The 22,331-nt window shown below is 38.3% G+C and overlaps 1 protein-coding gene across 1 annotated transcript in view; it reads right to left on the bottom strand.

Annotated features, from left to right (window-relative positions):
* LOC307136653 (CAP-Gly domain-containing linker protein 4) overlaps positions 1-22,331 on the bottom strand; it is a 109,167-nt gene that overhangs the window by 62,467 nt on the left and 24,369 nt on the right. The window contains exons 2-6 of the mRNA XM_079833879.1: positions 20,366-20,512; positions 19,665-19,804; positions 16,185-16,278; positions 15,864-16,025; positions 15,635-15,753 (exon numbers count right to left, since the gene is read on the bottom strand). Coding sequence (XP_079690005.1) covers positions 15,635-15,753; positions 15,864-16,025; positions 16,185-16,278; positions 19,665-19,804; positions 20,366-20,498 — 648 coding nt within the window. The 5' untranslated portion in view covers positions 20,499-20,512. The remainder of the gene's footprint in view (positions 1-15,634; positions 15,754-15,863; positions 16,026-16,184; positions 16,279-19,664; positions 19,805-20,365; positions 20,513-22,331) is intronic.

Raw genomic sequence — 22,331 nt, 5'->3', positions numbered from 1 at the left:
CACTGGTGCGCAGTCATGATGGGACAGGAAGGGGTCGTCCCCAAACTGTTCCCACAAAGTTTGGAGCAGGAAATTGTCCAAAATGTCTTGGTGTGCTGAAGCATTAAGAGTTAATTTTACTGGAACTAAGGGGCCAAGCCCAACCCCTGGAAAACAACCCCACACCATAATCCCTCCTCCAACTAACTTTACACTTGGCACAATGCAGTCAGGCAAGTACCGTTCTCCTGGAAACCCCCAAATCCCGACTCGTCCATCAGATTGCCAGACAGAGAAGCGTGATTGGTCACTCCAGAGAACACATCTCCACTGCTCTAGAGTCCAGTGACGGTGTGCTTTACACCACTGCATCTGATGCTTTGCATTGCACTTGGTGATGTAAGGCTTGGATGAGCTGCTCGGCCATGGAAACCCATTCCATGAAGCTCTACACACTGTTCTTGAGCTAATCTGAAGGCCACATGAAGTTTGGAGGTCTGTAGCTATTGACTCTGCAGAAAGTTGGTGACTTCTGCGCACTGTGACCCTCAGCATGCGCTGACCCCGCTCTGTAATTTTACGTGGCCTACAACTTCGTGGCTGAGTTGCTGTTGTTCCCAAATGCTTCCACTTTGTTATAACACCACTAACAGTTGACCGTGGAATATTTAGTATTGAGGAAATGTCACGAATGGACATATTGCACAGACAGCAACCTATCACAGTACCAAGTTTGAGTTCACTGAGCTCCTGAGAGCGACCCAATTTTTCACAAATGTTTGTAGAAGCGTCTGCATGCCTAGAGCTTGATTTTATACACCTGTGGCCATGGAAGTGATTGGAACACCTGAATCCAATGATTTGGAGGGGTGTCCCAATACTTTTGGCAATATATGGGTAGGTGGGTAGCAGTTAATACGTAACAAATTATGTAAATAAAAGCAAATTCCCTAAATGACGGGGACTTCCCAATGCTACCTGGAACAAAGAGGGTTTTCTAGATGAGAGCGTTTGATTATCTCAGATTTCTCATGGGCTACACAATATGACATAAAAAGCGTTTTGTCATGCTACACCTCTAACTTTGAAGATAAAAGCCTTTTATTGGAAAAGCTACGGGGCTATTCAAATAGCTTAATTCAAGGGCCGGATTATTAAATTCAAAAGTTGAGGTGGCCGGTTGGTGGTTAGGCATAACAGTTTCAATAAATATGCTAAAGTAAACCTTAAAAAGCATTGTATTTACTTGGAAATGTGGCACCCAATAGTATGCAGATATACACTCCCCTAAAGGATTATTAGGAACACCTGTTCAATTTCTCATTAATGCAATTATCTAATCAACCAATCACATGGCAGTTGCTTTAATGCATTTAGGGGTGTGGTCCTGGTCAAGACAATCTCCTGAACTCCAAACTGAATGTCAGAATGGGAAAGAAAGGTGATTTAAGCAATTCTGAGCGTGGCATGGTTGTTGGTGCCAGACGGGCCGGTCTGAGTATTTCACAATCTGCTCAGTTACTGGGATTTTCACGCACAACCATTTCTAGGGTTTATAAAGAACGGTGTGAAAAGGGAAAAACATCCAGTATGCGGCAGTCCTGTGGGCGAAAATGCCTTGTTGATGCTAGAGGTCAGAGGAGAATGGGCCGACTGATTCAAGCTGATCGAAGAGCAACTTTGACTGAAATAACCACTCGTTACAACCGAGGTATGCATCAAAGCATTTGTGAAGCCACAACACGCACAACCTTGAGGCGGATGGGCTACAACAGCAGAAGACCCCACCGGGTACCACTTATCTCCACTACAAATAGGAAAAATAAGCTACAATTTGCACAAGCTCACCAAAATTGGACAGTTGAAGACTGGAAAAATGTTGCCTGGTCTGATGAGTCTCGATTTCTGTTGAGACATTCAGATGGTTGAGTCAGAATTTGGCGTAAACAGAATGAGAACATGGATCCATCATGCCTTGTTACCACTGTGCAGGCTGGTGGTGGTGGTGTAATGGTGTGGGGGATGTTTTTTTGGCACACTTTAGGCCCCTTAGTGCCAATTGGGCATCGTTTAAATGCCACGGCCTACCGGAGCATTGTTTCTGACCATGTCCATCCCTTTATGACCACCATGTACCCATCCTCTGATGGCTACTTCCAGCAGGATAATGCAACATGTCACAAAGCTCGAGTAATTTCAAATTGGTTTCTTGAATATGACAATGAGTTCACTGGACTAAAATGGCCCCCACAGTCACCAGATCTCAACCCAATACAGCATCTTTGGGATGTGGTGGAACGGGAGCTTCGTGCCCTGGATGTGCATCCCACAAATCTCCATCAACTGCAAGATGCTATCCTATCAATATGGGCCAACATTTCTAAAGAATGCTTTCAGCACCTTGTTGAATCAATGCCACATGAAGACGAAAGGGGGTCAAACACAGTATGATGTTCCTAATAATCCTTTAGGTGAGTCTAAGACCATAATAAATAAAAACTTGATTATACAAGATCATAGCTATTAGTAAGAATTATTTTATTTATAAATAGTATAGGCTTAAATGACAGTGAGACTTGATAACCACAGGTAAAACCATGCATGAAAACCTACTACCACTGTCATATGTTAAAAATATAAAAAAACACCATAACAGGTAAAAACTATACATCTTCACAAAGAAAAAATGCATTACATATTCCCCTACCCACCTTATCAATCTAATGCAATATAAATGAATGTAACAGTATTCAATATAAATATTTCACATTTCTGCTCAAACCATGGTAAATTACTACAGTACATTAATGGTAAATGATTGTAAGGGTGGCGATTTGGGCTTTTAAAAGTCTTCTAATTTTGTTCATGGCACAGAGTTCCTCCTGCTTTCCTCACCAGTCTTGTTGGGAATGTTGAGGCCGTTTCATCCGATCTAAAACTAGTTTAATCATCAGGTGATTTGTGGTTTGTAACAGAGAGGTGTGTGTCGAATTGAAACAATTCCCAATGGATAACACAACGCTGTTTAATAATGGTGTCCGGGACCGGGAGTAAACGCAACTACTTTATTTGAACCAGGGATGCACCGATATGAAAATTTTGGCCGATACGATAACCAATAATTATTTACATTTGAAAGCCAATAACTGATATATTGGCCGATAAATCTAAATTCATATTTTTATATAATTTTTGAGAGCCTGACTACAAAAACAAAAGTCTCACCATCCAAAGCACACAATAATAATGTTCTCATAATTTTATGTAGCTTATATGACAGACCTATATGTTGCACTTTTTTAGAAGTGATTCCAATCATATTTCAAGCAATTCAAAACAGCTGATTCAGGGCGACAACGATAACATTAAAAATGAACATATATCGGCCGATGCCAATATGGTGGCCGATATATCATGCATCCCCCATTTGAACACACGTTTCCTAAATCTCTGCAAAAATAAGGCATTTTCAGTATAGCCCCCCACAAAAAAAAATTACATGCATGCAGCACCTTTGTGCAACTTTAAGTGCACACATTTTGATTTGTGCCGAATGAGAGAGGTAGGTGAGCTCAAGTTTATTCGTATAACGCATTTCCACACGCCAGTATTAAATTATTTTAGGCTTAAGGTTGATTTATACTTCTGCGTCGGACCTACGCCGTATCCTCTACGCCGCAAGTTACGAGTCAGTTTTCATTTAAATACAAACTAAGCATCTCTAGTTGATTAGTAGAGATACAGAAGAGGCGATCTGTCGCTGGAATGCATTTTTGAAATCATGCAGAGTGCTCGTGGCGCTGTTTTCAAGCGCTGTTGCGAAGACTTTATTCGTTCCATTGAAAACACAAAACGAAATGAACCCAAATATGTGCCTGTTCTTGATATACAATCACTGATTAACATCTTTGGTTTGAAAGGTCCCATGGCATGAAAATTTCATTTTATGAGGTTTTTTAACATTAATATGAGCTCCCCTAGCCTGTATATGGTCCACAAGTGGCTAGAAATTTTGATGGGTGTAAACCGAGTTCTGGCTGTCTTTCTCTGCCTTTGAGAAAATGAGAGCTCAGACGAGCCGATCTGGAATTTCCCTGATATGACGTCATACCAGGAAAGGTTACCTCCCCTTTCCTCTGTTTCGCCCGCCCAGAGCTCTCAGAGAAAATGGATTCAGTTTATGTCAGCACAGGCTTTACAAACAGACTTTAGGATATGGATTCGACAGCACCGCGACAAACAGTGAATAACAGTGTTCATTAATGCCTGATCTGTGATCAGTGATTTCTGATGTGTAGCTAATCATTCAAGTTCACTCAGACTTTCTTTCTAGATTTTTTAATGATCGCTGTCTCGATGCCCTGAGCGTAATGCATCAGTTAATCAAGCCAGTGACTAAAACTATCGTTTCTGTTAGTAGCATGAAACAAATCTGTTTTTTAAGTGATTAAACTGTGTGCTAACAAAGTAAATAAGGACTTGCAAGAACTTGGAAACAATGCAATTTGACTTATTTTCTGGAAAAATCCTGCAGTCGCGTGCAAGTTAAACTGAATCATTGAATGATATATGGATATGCCAGGATATGCCAGGGCAAGTTGCACATTAGATGAAAATGTTCATCAGTATGTCACATCAGCCCCCTCCGGCCAAACAGCTCAAAGCTTGCTGCAGCACGGACTAACGCCATTTTTAAACGTATTACACAGCCAACTGCCTGAGTAGTGGACTTCTTGTGCCCTTCTGTTTTATCCAACAATGTGTTGTGGCAGCCACCGAGCTGGAACAAACACGGAAGACAGCCAAAACAAATGCGTCTTCCTTGACATTGCTTGGCTAGTGAGCAGTAACTGTGACTCTTTTGTTTTTCCTCAGCCCATTGGCTCTCTGCGGGCTTTAGAGATAATGTGCTTGCCCATTTCACCATGCTCATTAATATGTGGGCGGGGGTGTCCATGGTTGGGACATCCATTTTGAGAGCCTCTCTTCTCATCAAGAAAAGCTGAAAGGGTTTAGGCAGCAGGGTTGTTTTCCATCTTTAGACACATATAAATGTACAGCTCCAGACAACTGGAAAGCATAGGGCTCTCAATTCATAATGGGATCATAGATAAACAACACCGCTGGGTGATGTTGTGCCTCATCATGCAGCTCCATACATCAACTGAGTCTTTTACTATCAGAGCGGGAGGCAAAAGCGCTAGCGAGCTACCTACCTAGAAAGCATATTAAAGGGTTAGCTCACCCAAAAATGAAAATTCTGTTACAATTACTCACCCTTATGTCATTCCAAAACCATAAGACTTTCAGAATACACATGACGGAAAGATCTTCGGAATACACATGACGATATTTTAAACTAAATGTGAGATATTTCTGTACCTCCATGGAAAGTATCTTCACATAAAACTCTGACGCGTGAAAACGTTCATAAAGACAATGTAAAATAAATCCATATGAAACCAGCAGTTTAATCCAAGTCTTCTGAAAAGACCTGATCGCTTTATATGATGAACAGGTTTTATTTAAGCATTTATTCGCAACATTAAACAGCAAATTTACATAGAGCACTCAAATTTGGTAAACAGAAGCTCAAGTATGCTTGCCTGACACGCAAGAACCAATGAGTAGGGATCATAGACTGTAAAAAAATATGGACGTAGTGTCCGTGACGTCACCCATAGGATTCTGATGAGCAGTTTTGAAGCATAAAGTAGGGTCGAGCTGGTCGTCGCCATCTTGTCAGGGCGTCACTCCCGGATAATAGAAAATGGGCAAAAAGGCGGGACGTGAGCGGAGCTGAAGTGATGCGATGAGCCGATGACTAACAGACAGCAGATAAACGGCTATACACCTGTCACTCGAAGTGGCCACGCCCTTAATTATGCAGAACTTTAAGGCTTTATATAATGTAAATGAATGAGTTATAAAAAATTCACCCCCTCACAGTTGTCATGAAGGGCAAAATTAGCCATATAGACCAAAACCACAATTTGTCCCAGACTGTAAACATGTGTTTTTCTGCTGTGTGTGTGTGTGTGTGTGTGTGTGTGTGTGTGTGTGTGTGTGTGTATATATATATATATATATATATATATATGTATGCTAAGTATATTCGGTACCTGTGGCTGCATTCAGTCACTTCCGTGTTTAAGCCGAATATATACTAGTGTCTGTGAATATTAAACTGCAAAATACTATTTAAATATTACTCCTGCATGTTCTGCGTCTCTGTGTGAATGACGGGGCACAGATTCGAGGGCGAACGCGCACACACATACGCGTGATACTCGCTCGCTGTCTTTGTAGTCTCTGCTGTGTGTCACTATATGAGGACACAAATGCATAAACCGTCTCTTCATGAGAATTTACCGTTTCATCTGAGAAAACTGTCATATCATGAACACAGACACTCAAAAGGTCTGCACGGCAACCCGTCAAAATAAAAGTTTGGTTTATCGTGAAGAAATTGACAGAATATATTAGGCTACTGTTGTACAGAAGATTTAGCTACGTCTCTATGTAATAATATTACGTCTCTACTAATAATAATAATTATGCCTAGATGGTTACTTATTTTTCACTTGATCTTTTTTATACATAGTGTTTACTTTTAAACAGCATACAGCCTTTAATGTTTATGTATTATTTACTTATAATGATTATCATCATAAATAATAAACTTATTGAATAATTAAAAAAAAATCTAAATAGTTAAATACATTTTTTGCTGTGGTACCGAAATTGGTACTGAGTACCATAACATTTTTATGGTATTGGTACCGACTACTGGAATTTTGGTATCGTGACATCCCTAATATATATATATATTTATATTTTACTTATTTATTTTTTCCAATTTGGTAAAAAAAAAAAACATTTTAAAAACGCAAATTGCAATTTAAAAAATAAAAAAAATAAAAATTGCTATTAGATTTACAAACTACTCTAGACCACAACAACCGTAGACGGTAAGTGCTTAAGTGAGAGGGTTAAGAAATACCCACAACTCAATATTTATCGTTCATAACTTCTGGAGAGAAATAGCTCAAACGCTGGACAAGGATGACTCTTGCTAATGTGCATGCATCGGCTCCCTGTGTTCGTGCACACTATCAAAGGAAGTGTACTTTGAAAGGCTACGCGTTCAGCTGTACGTATACACTAGCGTTGGTGTCGAAACTCAAGTGGACAGCAAGGCGGCAGGTTTTGGAAGGTTCTGAGTGCTTTTCCTCAGGTGATTCTCTTCACACAAGGCAGCAAATTGTGCTAGTGCGCTCACAAAACACACACATCCCGAACCTTTCCTTTGATGTTTTTTTTTTTTGACTGAATCACAGAAAACTGAAAGGCTGTGACTCAATCAATCCAAAAATAAGTAAAAAACAAAAAAATAACCAAGAGATGGATGGTGCAGGTGAACAGTGATGAGAAATGCTGACTGTAGGTCTGAATGTCCTGACAAGTGGTACCCTTCAAACCCGTGCTCAGGTTATATCCCCGTCAGCTAAAGTTAGTGTTGAACTACTTCCAAAATGGTGCTGCATAAATGTTTATCTCCATCACCGTGACAGGAGTTTGTTAGCACGACTCTGATACTCAGCATGGGTGCGGTTTGGAGAAATGTTGATTGCTATGTCCTTGAAATATGGTAATTTATACAATAATCAGAGGTTTATATGGATTACTCATCTTCTAATCCATATGCCTGTACAGTGAAACATGAATAAATACAAAGTATAAGCGCAAACACGCACACTCTGTGCTGAGTCATCATCTCATGTCACCAAATGAAAGCATCTTCTGTTCGACAGGCCTGAGGAGTTTGCTAATGATGAAATGGCACACAGTTCAGCTCAGCGTTGACATGCTCACAGCAAGCTGGAAAATACAGCCGCGTTATTTATTTATTTATTTATTTTTTCAAAAGAATTAGTGTGAAACGGCTCATTGCCTCAATCGCTGCTTATGTAATGAAGGAATTTCCACAATTATTCAAAGGTGATATTTGATTATGCTCCTCTGGTATCAGAGAGCAAATTACAAAATTATATTTCCTGAAACTGAAGCTGACACTGCACCTTAAAAAAAAAAAAGGTTCAGTCCATTTCAGTGCTCCCTTAATAGTGAACCTCATTTCCACTGCGTAAGACTGCACCCTAGTGGTTAAGGAAAGTGTCTGCAGAAAGACGATGAACGGCTTCATGTCTGTCAGATGGAGGATGACTCGCTGATATGATAATAATAAACGTTCTCCACTAGCAGGGGTATGAAAGAATAACATTAGAGATGAAAAAACTAAATCCAAACACTATTTGAAATTGTCAAAAGGTTCACAGTGCAATATAAAACATTCTTGGCCAGTGTTTGCAAAGCAAACCAGAGGTGTAATTGAGTGACAGTGTGTCTAAAGACAACGAGCAACAATAGTTTGCCATTTCCCAAACGCCAAGTGACGTTCACTGTTAAGGGAGCAGTGAAATTGACATATTCTAGCTTTGTTTCCTATTGTCAGTGTTGTTGCTTGGCAACAAGGCATATTTTTATTGCTAAACCTCAGCTACTCCAGAACATTCTCCACTGACAAGAAAGTCTGCCAAGCCTGTTGTTACAACGTTATCAGACGATTTGATGTTTGTTTCACACACTGACGATATCTCTATTAGGGTGTCGGGTGAGGAACAATAACCGAGCTAAAAAAAACATCTCCTGACTGACGAGAAATGGACAGATGCCCAGAGAAAAGCACTGGCAACAAACAAGCCGCACCACTGGCAGAGATAACACGGGGTAAACTCTGGCTGCCTCACAACACAGAGAAAGAAAAAAAAAAACACAGCAAAAGTCGAGCATCTCGCCCAGTTCCTATTTTATGTTCCTGGCAGCAGAGCTGATAAACCCTTTACATGCAAACAAGCCTCTCTGACTAACGCCCTACTAAAAGGCCTGCTGAACTGAAATGCATGCATTTTACAAAAGTTTAAATAACATCAATAATTCAGTGCCATCTACTGTTTGTGAGGAGAATGACCCCTGGCAGTGACGCTCTTTGAGTGTAAAATGAGTTCAGGGAGAGAAACGAGCATGGCTAATTTACTGCTGTGCTGATGGGACAGACTGAAAGGGAAATGATAACGCTGGCTGTGAATGTGTGAGTAAATGTGTCAGCCTCGTCTTGTGTGTCTACTTACTCTGTAGACTGTCTGTCGGTCATATTTATAACTTACACATTTTTTAAATTATAACACAAAACGACAAACAACATGTGTACATGTAATAATAATAATAATAATAATAATAATAATAAATATAGCTGCAAGCAGCAATACCGGGGCCAAGCGCAAAGAAGAAGACAAGACATGCCAAAAATGCTGGCAATGTCAGATCAACGGCAGCAATGAGCAATTAAAGACCTATTAAGGTGATTTTAGGCAAAATAGCTGTAAAATGATAAATACAGTCAATAATAATGATTTAATGATTTATCACTTTCAACCAATAGGTGGCACAGTTACGAAATTGATGTGGTGTGGTCAGAATAAGGGAACAATGACACATGCAAAGATTGGTGTCAATATATCAAAGCAGGGTGTCAATATAGTGTCAATATGTAATATCAGAGATTTAGCCTCAAGAGGCCTTTTCATTATAAGTATGGACCACATGGCGGTGCTGTTTTGAAACCGTTTAAGCAGCTTAAAGGCATGGTGCTGATGGCCAATTTCAAGTTTCGTAATGATACACCAATTCATTTGTGAAGCATAGCATTTTATATCATAAAACTGCATTGTAGTCAATGGGAATTTCATGTTTTGTTCTATTATAGCGCCACCAAGTGGCACAATCCTATCATTTTTTTTATGTGTCCTTGGAGTGAGCCCATACATGTGTGTGTCAATTTTGGTGAAAATATCTTGTTTAGTTTTCAAATAAAATTTCAAATACCGCTACGTAAAATTTGTTTGCGCTTTTATCGCAAATGATTTGACGAATCAACTTGATTTGCAAGATTTTTTGTCAGCATGGTCTGAAGATGATCTGGTTCAATTTTCGTGCAAATCGGATGAACCGTCTAGGACGAGTTCGTAAAAGTAGGTTTTTTGGAATATTAAAAATGGCGGGAAAATTTTTATGACGGAAAATGACGTCATAGGGTGCAATCGAATCGTCTTGAGTCAATGAATCAGAGGGAAAAAAGAATTTTGTTTCTAGCCCTTATGGTTCAAAAGTTATTAGCATAAACATGAGTCAAATTTTGGACTGATGGTGGCGCTAGAGGGATTGAGTTAGAGACTCCAAATTCTATGGGCTGCGGTTCGAATTCGAAGAAGAAGTCGAAGAAGTCGAAGAAGAAGAAGAAGAAGAAGAAGAAGAAGAAGTTGGCCCAGTCTATATAAAAGGAATACATTTGCGAAATATATTTGACTTAAATAATTAACAGATTAACAAAAAGAAAGAAAAAACTGTGCGACTGCTGCTGAGTTTGGTTCATTATCGTGAGGCGCAGCGCTCCTCAAACAAGTTCACGAAAAGGAAACTCAGACGCCAGAAAGCACATCAATTGCAATTTTGAACGATGTTCTACTCTTATTATCTGTATGACCAAAATGACTTCTTTTTGTAAAATGAGTATTTTATGTTTCCTCTGCTCGTTCGCACGGGGGCTTCAGGCACACACAACATATTCCAGCATTGCAAACTTGACATCACAGCCTGTTCATTATCAACATAAAATAGTCAACCTAACATATAAAAAGTTACACAGCTCAGTTTAAATAGTCAGTAGTAGCCTACAATTCGGCTGCGCATGTGAAGAGGATGATTTTTTCCATCAATATTGGGACCCGAGTGAAGTACACAGCCTATAATAAATAATGGTTTAGCATCCAAATACGTCGTGAAAATGGACACATTTGGATTCGAATGAGAGAGTTAGGCTATGCTGGTTACTAAGTTTCTTATTAAAAATATTGTTTCGGCTTTATTTATAGCATACTTATATTTTTTAATTCTTGATCTGTTCTGAATACCATTCAATTTAAAGGATTGTGTAACGCGTTGTGTCCGCAGGAAAATAGGGATAGCTCACTAACTAGCTCACTGTAGACACGGAGGCGATGGACATTCCACACTTTATTCCCTGTGAAACTCGCGTAACAGTCCGTCACAAACGCTATACCGTCCACGGTGTTACTTAATCAACAAAACAACTTGATTGCTCAAACAGAAAATAACCCGCATGCATGGGAGTGCTCGAGGTGCCGTGCGCACACACAATGCAGACAGTTCAACAGGGAGCGCGCAGCTCTTAAAGGGCCACACCATATTCCTACTCGTTACAATTTGTTGTGGAGTGAGGGGAAATAAAATAACCTATAGCTGTGTTTGTAGAGTTTATGATGTTTGTAGTACATTATAACATTTTGCTTTATTTACCAGTATTTCTGAATGCAATCAAATGTGACTTACCTGGGTTTTTTTTCAATCATAACGATTAATTGGTTAAAATTCGTGTTGGTTAACGGTTAACCAGTTAATTAGCATCCCATATATAGGCCTAGCTATCAAATTAGTGCAGAATCAACGTTGCGAATGCATTAATAATCAAAAGCTATTGTGTGGAAAACAGTGTTAATTTCGTTGACGAATAATTTGTGTAAATTTTCGTCAACAACCTTTTTTTACTGACGAAAACAAGGCGATAACTGAATAAAAACTAGTGTTGGATGGCAAAAACTATGACGAAAACCTACTGTCATTTTCGTCAACAAATAAAAACGAGATGAAAATGTTAGGGAGGGACGATTAGGGAAGAGATCCAGTCAGAACTGATGTCCTGTGTAACAGATGCGCACATTTGATTTGAACTGATCTAACGGCTGGAAAACTACCGTCTCACCCCCGCATCCCCAATCCAGCGCTCCAGAGCGGTTCACAACCAATGAACAATGAACATTAGCGCACATTTATGCCATGCAATTGTTTATGAACTAATGCTGATGAATAATGACAATGTTTATTTTACGATGTTTATATAGTAATATGTCTTAGACGGTTGTAACAATGCATATTTTATCTCCTCATCTGAACTTGAATGAGCTCCTGCAACTGCAACAGAGGTGCAGACATTTCAAAATAAGAGTCAATGTGTATTTTGAGCTTGTTTATAATTAAAAGTCACGCATTATATATTCGTTTTTGGTTACACAATAAACTGCATTTAATTTAATTCCCATTTAATTCATAGTCGGGAGGAAAGACCAGAATTTGACACATATTCAATAAAGTATAATAGTTAACAAAAACCATAAAAAAAATTAATTCCTTGAAATTAAATAAATGTTAACTGAAATTAAAAAAATAAATAAACAAACTTATTTGAAGCTTTAGCTTAACCTGATATGGCCTACTAACTAAAATACAAAATACAAAAGTTATAAAAACTATATAGATGTTTTTAAAAAACAAACAAAAAAGTGAATTGAGCTCTTTCGTGTATTTTTTTTTATGTCAAAAACAAAATTATGTCAAAATGTCAGTTCAAGTGACAGTCGGTTATGTAATGCTTAATATATTACAATTTAACTAAACTCATTAGATTTTAGGAGACTAAAACTACTGTAGAATTAGTCGACTAAAAATAAAAACAATTCAGGTGACTAAAATATGACTAAAATTAATGGCATTTTAGTCAAAAGTATGGAAGGATATCGCGGACAATTTTCAAAAGGAATTGCAAATGGTGTTTGCAATTGCGTTTTCAATTTGTGGACGCATAATATGTGACACAATCCAAACGCAATTGCAAATCGCGCATTACCATTTGCATTTTCGTTTACGCAAACGCACAATGACTGCCAAATTTCAAATGGAAAAGCAAAGTCTGTTTGCAATTGCATTTCCAATGTCTTGCAAGTTATGACCCTGCCATTTTGGAATAGCAATAGAAAATCACCTATTTGCTCTTTCATTTCCTTCGTGTCCTGCCACAACCTGCACAAAATTCAAATGGAATCGCAATCCTCTTTGCGTTTGCATTTCCGATGCCTAACACAGTCAACTGTCAATCAGGCTTGAGGGCGGGGTTTATTGATGTAGTCGGAAAGTAGGCCACGCCCTCAAGTGGTGGAAAACGGGGGATTTGGCTATTTTTGTAATAAAAAACAAGTTTAAACTCTTTAGTTCAAACAAAGTCAAAATGCAGAACTGATTGTATGTTCACCTGCAACCAGAAAAAAAAACAGCAAATAAGAAAAGTGACATGACTGCATTCGGTAGGCTATAGCCTATATCAGACGAATATCATCATATTGCACCCGACACAGTAAATTATCATGATGAGTTAAAATCAGAAAATCTATAGAAACTTGACATGATGTGAGTTGTGTGTTGTCCATAGGCTACGATTCTGTGCTCAAGAGCCAAGCGATCAAAAAAGAAAAGAAAACTACATCTTTATTTTGACATTTAACAGATTTGACAGAACAGCTCAACAACAGAACCTGGATTCACACAAATTTTCACGCACCTGCAGCGTTTCTGACAACAGAGAAAAACTGAAATAATATATAGCCTAATAAAGTAATATAAATAAAAAGCATAAAATAAATAAATAGCCTACTAAATAGCCTATTTCTCACTTATTCTAAATAATTAATACATTAAGATGACAAAACGAAAAACTACTAAATCAGATTGAATCTTATAAAGAACCGACATTTTTTTCTCATCAGATTAATTTAAAATTTTTCACTTTGAGGTCCGGTTATAAATTTATGTGTGTGCAGTGCACGCACACAGTGCTTACATCTACTGTGTTTATGTGAATACTCGACTTGGCATTTTGATATAGCCTATTTCTGTGTTTATTTGGCCGTTTGGGCACGCTTGTCCGTGTTGCGCTCGGAACACGCGCACAGCATCCTGTCAGTAATTCAGTTGTCTTTCGTGACTTATCACGCTTTTATTATTTATTTTCGTCAACTGAAATCTACACGGATTATCATAAATACAACACATTTATTTATCACAAGGATCTCCGCGGCAAAACCGAAAGTAGGCCTACCAGCTGGTGAAATCTTTCAAAATGTCTTTTTGCCCCAGGTTCAATAAAAGAATAGGCCTATTTTAAAAGATTATAGGCCTATATTATATATTGAACTGATTTTTAAACCGAATTTAGCATATTTTGCTTTTCAGCAAAAAAAAATAAATAAAAATAAAAACCTTAAAAAAATAAAAAAATAAATATATATACACATTTTAAACCGTTTAACTGTATATTAATCTGTCAAAATTCTTACTTTTGGTCAACGGTTAAAGCATCCTTATCTTAATTGCTTCTTGACAATTTGCTTGCAACCAGAGCAGTCTTCTTTTGGTTTCTTTTTGTTTGGTTGGCAGGTGATAAATAGTCTATTTCCAGGTATTTGGCTTTGTTTGAAGTGCAAAAAACTACACAGTAGTTTTATGACTTTTTTGTTGTTTTTGCTAAATAGACACATTGGATATTTCTCCCCATGTTCTTAGGAATGAATAATGATGAAAAAGTCCTTGGATTTCCACCACTTGAGGGCGTGGCCTACTTTCCGACTACATCAATAAACCCCGCCCTCAAGCCTGATTGACAGTTGACTGTGTTAGGCATCGGAAATGCAAACGCAAAGAGGATTGCGATTCCATTTGAATTTTGTGCAGGTTGTGGCAGGACACGGAGGAAATAAAAGAGCAAATAGGTGATTTTCTATTGCTATTCCAAAATGGCAGGGTCATAACTTGCAAGACATTGGAAATGCAATTGCAAACAGACTTTGCTTTTCCATTTGAAATTTGGCAGTCATTGTGCGTTTGCGTAAACGAAAATGCAAATGGTAATGCGCGATTTGCAATTGCGTTTTGATTGTGTCACATATTATGCGTCCACAAATCGATAACGCAATTGCAAACACCTTTTGCAATTCCTTTTGAAAATTGTCCGCGATATCCTTCCATACAAAAGACTATGACTAAAAGTAAATCAAAATTTGCTGTCAAAATTAACACTGGTGGAAAAGAGCTGAGCTGCATTTTGTGCCATCTAGTGGTTTAACGGAGAATACAGTCAAATGACCAATATAAGTAATCTTATGCTTGGCTTGACTTGTTTGAATGTAAAAGGTTGTAGGCCTATATATGGGTCGTGAAAAAAAAAAAGGGTCGCTGGTTTGAAAACCACTGGGTTAGGGTATATAGATATTTTAACTGTAAAAAAAAAAAAATGTAAATGGTGTTTCCCGTCTCTGATCTAGGTGGTTTCAGGCTTACTAAATTATAATTTTTTACGCATGTGTTCAAAGGTCTTAAAGCGCTAGAACCTTGAAAATTGCAGCTATATTTATTATTATAAAAAATGTGATGCACGTTTTGAAAACCACTACTACTACTACTGTTATGTTTAATATTTATTTTATTAATCTGCAAATACAGAGCAGATAGTAAAGGAGAGGTAAAGTTAAGGGGAACCGGGCATGACATAGACCAGTTTGGACGTGGACTTCCATTGCAGACGTGACTCTCCTTCATAGTGAGCATGTGGACTACAATAACAATAAATAATTGAAAAACTAACAAAGAACGCAGTTTGCTTTGTTAGTAGCTGTAACCGAAAATCACAAACCCTAAAAGCGGGGTTGGCTCCCAGCTCCAGCAGACACTTCACTGCAGAGGTGCACAGGTTCGAGGCAGCGATGTGCAGCGCAGTGCCAAAGTCAAAATCACTGGAGGTCGCATCCACCTCTGAAAGCCAACAGACCACATACGGACACATCGTCACACACACATGCATTTGCCAAGAGATTCAAATGGGAGATTTTGATTCCCACTGTTTTTCCATTATCCCTCCTCACCTCCCGGCTGTGACGCCTGCAGAACCACTCGGATGAGAGGAGGGACGTCGAAATACGCGGCGTAGTGGAGAGCGTTCATGTTGGTCCAACGGCTGCGCAAGGACGGCTCGGCTCCCAGAGACAACAGCTGACGGGCGAAACCGGCCGCACTCTCAGCGTCACCTGCAATCAGATGGGATTCTCATAGCGGCTCTTTTCCCAGTTATCACAAGTGCTCTAGCAATGATCTGTCCTCGAGATTTATAATGAAACATACAATCACAGGGAAATGTTAAATAAAGAGATTTAATATCGATTGTGAGCCTTTGAATACACGCTCACCTATTCCAGGAGCTCCTGCCTTGCTGCAGTAGTGAAGCAGAGTCATGTCAGTAAGACCATCTCTGTCATTGACACCACAGCCTCTCTTCAGAATCTATAGAACAAAGCAAATCTCACTTGAATGGATACAGCGCAAGGACATTTCATGCTGACACACACACACACACACTGTCTAGAGAGATAATATTGCAGTTCACAGAGCCTGACACTAAACGCAGGGCGGGGGAGTGTGTGGGTATGTTTTATGACAGCTGCAAGAAAACGTGAAATTAAAATTGACCCTGTTTAGTTGAAGAAACGTCCCTGGCCTTGTTACGCGCGATTCATCAGTGCATGTTATTCAAAAGGGGAAAAAAGTGTTTTTACAATCTTTCATTGAAATGTAATTACATTCCTTGCCTCTGACACATTTTCAGGAAAAATAAATATGGCAATTACATTATTACATGTTATGTAAAGTCTTTTGTTCTCTCCAAAACCTAGTGAGGCGACTATATATTGTAGGCATCATTTTAGGGCACAGAAATCCTATTAAACATTTCTGCTTCTATGTACATTATATCGGCAAAAGTATTGGGACGGCTGCCTTTACATGCGCATGAACTGTAATGACATCCCATTCTTAATCCGTAGGGTTTAATATGGAGTTGGCCCACCCTTTACAGCTATAACAGCTTCAACTCTTCTTGGAAGGTTTAAGAGTGTGTTTATGGGAATTTTTGACCATTCTTCTAGAACAGTGGTTTTCAAACTTTTATTTATTTTCATAACCCTCTTTTTTTTTCAAGCCAAGCATAAGAATACTTATATTGGTCATTTGACTGTATTCTCCATTAAACCACTAGATGGCACAAAAATTCAGCTCAGCACTTTTCCACACATTCGCTTTTGATTATTGATGCATATTCGCAACGCAAAGTTGATTCTGCACTAATTTGATAGCTAGGCCTATATATGGGACGCTAATTAACTGGTTAACTGTTAACCAACACAAATTTTAACCAATTAATCGTTTGGTTGAAAAAAAACAGGTAAGTCGCATTTGATTGCATTCAGAAATAATACGGGTAAATAAAGCTATATGTTATAATGTACTACAAACATCATAAACTCTACAAACACAGCTATAGGTTATTTTATTTCCCCTCACTCCACAACAAATTGTCACGAGTAGGAATATGGTGTGGCCCTTTAAGAGCTGCGCGCTCCCTGTTGAACTGTCTGCATTGTGTGTGCGCACGGCACCTCGAGCACTCCCATGTATGCGGGTTATTTTCTGTTGCTCAAATCAAGTTGTTTTGTTGATTAAGTAACGCCGTGGACGGTATAGCGTTTGTGACGGACTGTTACGCGAGTTTCACAGGGAATAAAGTGTGAAATGTCCATCGCCTCCGTGTCTGCAATAACTCCAGTTAGTGAGCTATCCCTATTTTTCTCCGGACACAACGCGTTACAAAATCCTTTCAATTTTAACGGTATTCAGAACAGATCAAGAATTAAAAATATATAAGTATATAACTATAAAGACAAAACAAAATCATTTAATTCGAATCTGAAAGTAACCAGCGTCAGGCTCACGATCATTTATTATAGGCTCTTTTCACTCGCGTCCCAATACTGATGGAAAAACCATCCTATTCACATGCGCAAAAATGGAAACACCACAGCCGAATTGTAGGCTACTACTGACTATTTAAACTGAGCTGTGTAACTTTTTATATGTTAGGTTGACTATTTTATGTTGATAATGAACAGGCTGCGATGTCAAGTTTGCGATGCTGGAATATGTTGTGTGTGCGTGAGATGCCCGCGCGAACGAGCAGAGGAAACATAAAATACTCCGTCATTTTGGTCATACAGATAATAAGAGTAGAACATCGTTCAAAATTGCAAAGTGTCTACTTACATTGTGCTATTGTAAAATAAAGAAAACAAGATGCGCTTTCTGTCGTCTGAGTTTCCTTTCGTGAGCTTGTTTGAGGAGCGCCGCGCCTCACAAAAATGAACCAAACTCAGCAGCACATTTGCAAAGTTTTTTATTTCTTTTTGTTAATCTGTTAATTATTTACGTTAAGTATATTTCGCAAATGTATTCCTTTTATATAGGCCTATAGACTGATTTTATGAAAACATAATTATAATTTTTTTTTTTATGAAACGAAGAGAAGGCCTGACTTGCAGTCTCCGCTAATTCATCCCAAAGGTGTTCTATCGGGTTGAGGTCAGGACTCTGTGCAGGCCAGTCAAGTTCCTTCACATCAAACTTGCTCTTCCATGTCTTTATGGACTGACGCTTTGTGCACTGGTGAGCAGTCATGTTGGGACAGGAAGGGGTCGTCCCCAAACTGTTCCCACAAAGTTGGGATTATGAAAATGTCCAAAATGTTTTGGTATGCTGAAGCATTAAGAGTTCCTTTCACTGGAACTAAGGGGCCAAGCCCAACCCCTGAAAAACAACCCCACACCATAATCCTCCCTCCACTAAACTTTACACTTGGCACAATGCACAATGCCAAACCCAGACTCATACCCAGGGCTTGACATTAACACCCGCCAGCCCGCCAAATGCGGGTCTATTTCAGCTGTGAGGCAGCCACTCCCACTAGCCACATTGGCGGGTTGAAAATAATTTCAGCCTATACAGCCAAATGAAATGACAATTCAATTACAATTCTTTATCGATTAACTTGCAGTTAGTGAAGGCAGGATAGGCGGAATCGCACTGAATGACACACAACAGAAGCACTCTCTCTCTCTGTTGCACGCGCGATCAGTTCTCCTTTTGTCTGAATAGTCAAATACACGCGCACACAGATGTCAAAATGTGCATCCAGTGGAGTATCTCGCATGAACACAGTCGGTTATGGCTTAAGTGTACGTAAACAGGTGGGTAATAACCGGATATGTGTCAGAATATTACGTCCATGCATTCAGCAGCCTAAATACCTGTCTGTCATTAATATTAATCAAACAACTACAGATGTTAAATAAATGTATACATATTAAATAAACCTACTGTATCTGAAGAAAAGATTATTTTTTTAATTTACTATTGTTTTTGTTTGTAATTTGCTTCTTTGTTATTTTATATAGCCTAACAAAAAGAACTCATATCATATTAAATTTCTCATATTAGTCTATGCTCATATTGCCCACCTGCACATACCAGCTGATATACAATGTAGTCTTGATTTGGGTGGTCACTCTGCATTTGAAAGTTTGAAAGGGTTTTAAATCTTCTAAATCAAGTAAAGTGACTCAAAATCAAGTAATTTAAGCATGCTAAAGTCAACTTTAAACGTATAAAATGTAATTTCCAAATAGCAAAATTGTGGCTAGTAACTTTGGAAAACCAAAAAAGTGAATGTCAAGCCCTGCTCATACCCATACATCATGCGATAAGTCGATAAAGTAATTATTGTGATGGGCCAACATTATGTTTCACATTGTCTTTAAAGACCACAACTTTGAGATTCTGACCTCGTTGCCAATGACACTAATATTCCGCTGGACTTGGGGAACCCACTGCCTGAGAACGGCGAAGAGCTCGGGCACGGTGGTCCGAGGATCCAACAGAACCTCCCGGCACAGAGGGTCATTCGGGTCAAAGAACGAGAACTCTGCAAAACAGAACAGTGGAATCAAACCCCAAACTAAACATTTGCATGAGTCAATATAAATGATTTAAACCCATTCATTCATGCTGAGCCAGAACCCCGATCACTCAAATTCAGTTAAACAGCTCAGTTTGAAGTGAATTAAAGTGAAGTGTGAGAGTGAATGAGAAGTGAGTACAGAGAGAGAATGATGTATCAGTGCTGACAGGCAGAAAATTGGAAAAGAATTTCTGTGACCTTGTCAATACTTCAGTTTTACAGCAGCTTAAGCAGTGTCCGCAATTTAGGGTCTAAAATGTACTCCATAAATAAAGCTACACTTCAGAAAACAGCTAAATAAGTTGTTTGTTTACTGGCCAGGCAGCCTCACGAACAGAAAAAAATAAAATAAATAAATGTAAAAATCCATCGTTGTACAGCCGCAAGCGGAATTTGATGAGAAAACTGGATAAAAATAACTGGATTGGTGTGACCTACTTAAAAGATTGCATGAGAACATTCTCAGAGAGGCTAAATGTTTAACTGAAAGTGAAAGGATATCTGAGACTCGACCCGCACGCTCACCACAGTCTGAAGGCATGGGCGCTGATGCCACCTGATGGATCACCGGTCGCTCAGAGTTATGGGGAATAATACTGTACCGCCCCAGGACCGAGTCTCCCTCTGAAGACTCCCTCAGCACATCCTCCTTGGTCATCTCACCCTCACCTCCTAAACACACAAACATATTTAGAACACATTAATAGTCAGACAATATAGGCTAAATAAACTATGGATGACAATGATAAATAAATGATATAAGATTTCAGCGTTGACATTTATCCAAGTAATAATATACAGTACCGTTCAAAAATGTGGATGTTTTTAAAAGAAGTCTTTTCTGCTCACCAAGGCTGAATTGATTTGACATTTTTTCTATGTGAATATATTTTAAAATGCAATTTATTCCTGTGATGCAAAGCTGAATTGTCAGCATCATTACTCCAGTCTTCAGTGTCACATGATCCTTCAGAAATCATTATAATATGACGATTTGATGCTCAAGAAACATTTATTATTATTATCAATACAATATATATTTTTTACCAAAAAGTGCCTAAATACTTTGTTTTTGTTGATTTTTTTGTTATTTAATTTGATATTTATTTATACATACGAGCTTAACATCAACATGAAATCAAAATGAATCCTATTTATATCAGTCATTTTTGGAAATACTGCTACAAATGTAATTTTATTGTAATATATTTTAAAATGTAATTTATTAATGTGATGGCAAAGCATCCCCCCTTTTTTCTAGGAAACCATGATACATTTTTTAGGATTCTTTTTAGGCATTCATTTGAAACCGAAGTTTAAAGTCTGCAACAATGTTTTGTGTCATTTTTTAGCAATTTAATGCATCATTGCTGAATAAGTAATGATATAATTAATCATTAATGCATCTTTTTCTTTAAAAAAGAGAGAAAATCCAGTGATATAATCACCTGCTGCCTATGAAATATGCAAGGATGTGCTGCATTCAGATCTGTTATGCAATTCTCACTTTTCACAACTCAATTAACAACCCATGGGTAAAATATAATTGTTCCCTGTGTGTTTTTCTTCCTTCGATACTCTGTTTCACTAGGAAATGTCAGACAAAAAAGTATCTGTATTATGCAACCTCTGTTTAATGCTGACTTTTACGTGTATAAGAGGTGTACTTACAACCCCCTTCTTGTAATGTAATCATAGTCTACTTAATTCAGGTTATGCTTTTTATGATTTATTAATGTTATGATATTTGATGTGTGTATTTGCTATGCGAGAGGTGACTGGTGGTCTGTCAGGAATGCAATAACAGAGTTTACTCAATTACCATGGGTCTCCATAAAATAAATACGTTTTTTTTTTAGTTCATTATATTTATGTTTTGACGTAAGAGATTTATTAGACTTATTCATCGCTGTGATCATATGCTTTTTGAACCATGCTGGCAGCATGAGACATAAAGACCAACAGGCCTATCATCATGAAGGTCAATAACAGACTTAATGCTTAGCATTTGTAACTCTTTAGTGGTAACAGCTCCCTTAGTTGCTTTATCGTAAATCACAACAATGAGTCATAAGTAAAAGTTTAATTAAGCTCAAGCTTGCCGTTGCATATTGGTGTAATGTTCTATCTCTATGAAGAGAAGAGTCCTCCTGGGATTTATGACCAACACTCAACTTAACCAGAGGTGTCCGGCTAAAGACTTTGATTCAAAAAATTCTGGTGATAGAAATACACAAAAGTAAAATAATTAAATGTCATGAATGATTTTTGTAGTGGGGGGTCAAAATGACAATTTTCACCGGAAATTGTGAATATTTTTGAGGATTATAATGACTTTAAAAAGATGGCAGCATAATTTTTTTATTTTTACACAGAGATTGGTAGGTCTATCAGTAAAATGTGTTTACTTTAGCAATCTCTGTTTAGGTCTTATGATTTCTGTGATGCAGAAAACACGGGCGGAATCGCAGAATCCAGTCATAGAAACTGA

The sequence above is a fragment of the Gobio gobio genome (genome assembly GCF_949357685.1).
Source record: "Gobio gobio genome assembly, chromosome: 13".
NCBI classification, from domain to species: Eukaryota; Metazoa; Chordata; class Actinopteri; order Cypriniformes; family Gobionidae; genus Gobio; species Gobio gobio.
The sequence above is the reverse complement of the archived record's forward strand: the minus strand, read 5'-3'. Positions and strand labels throughout refer to the sequence as shown.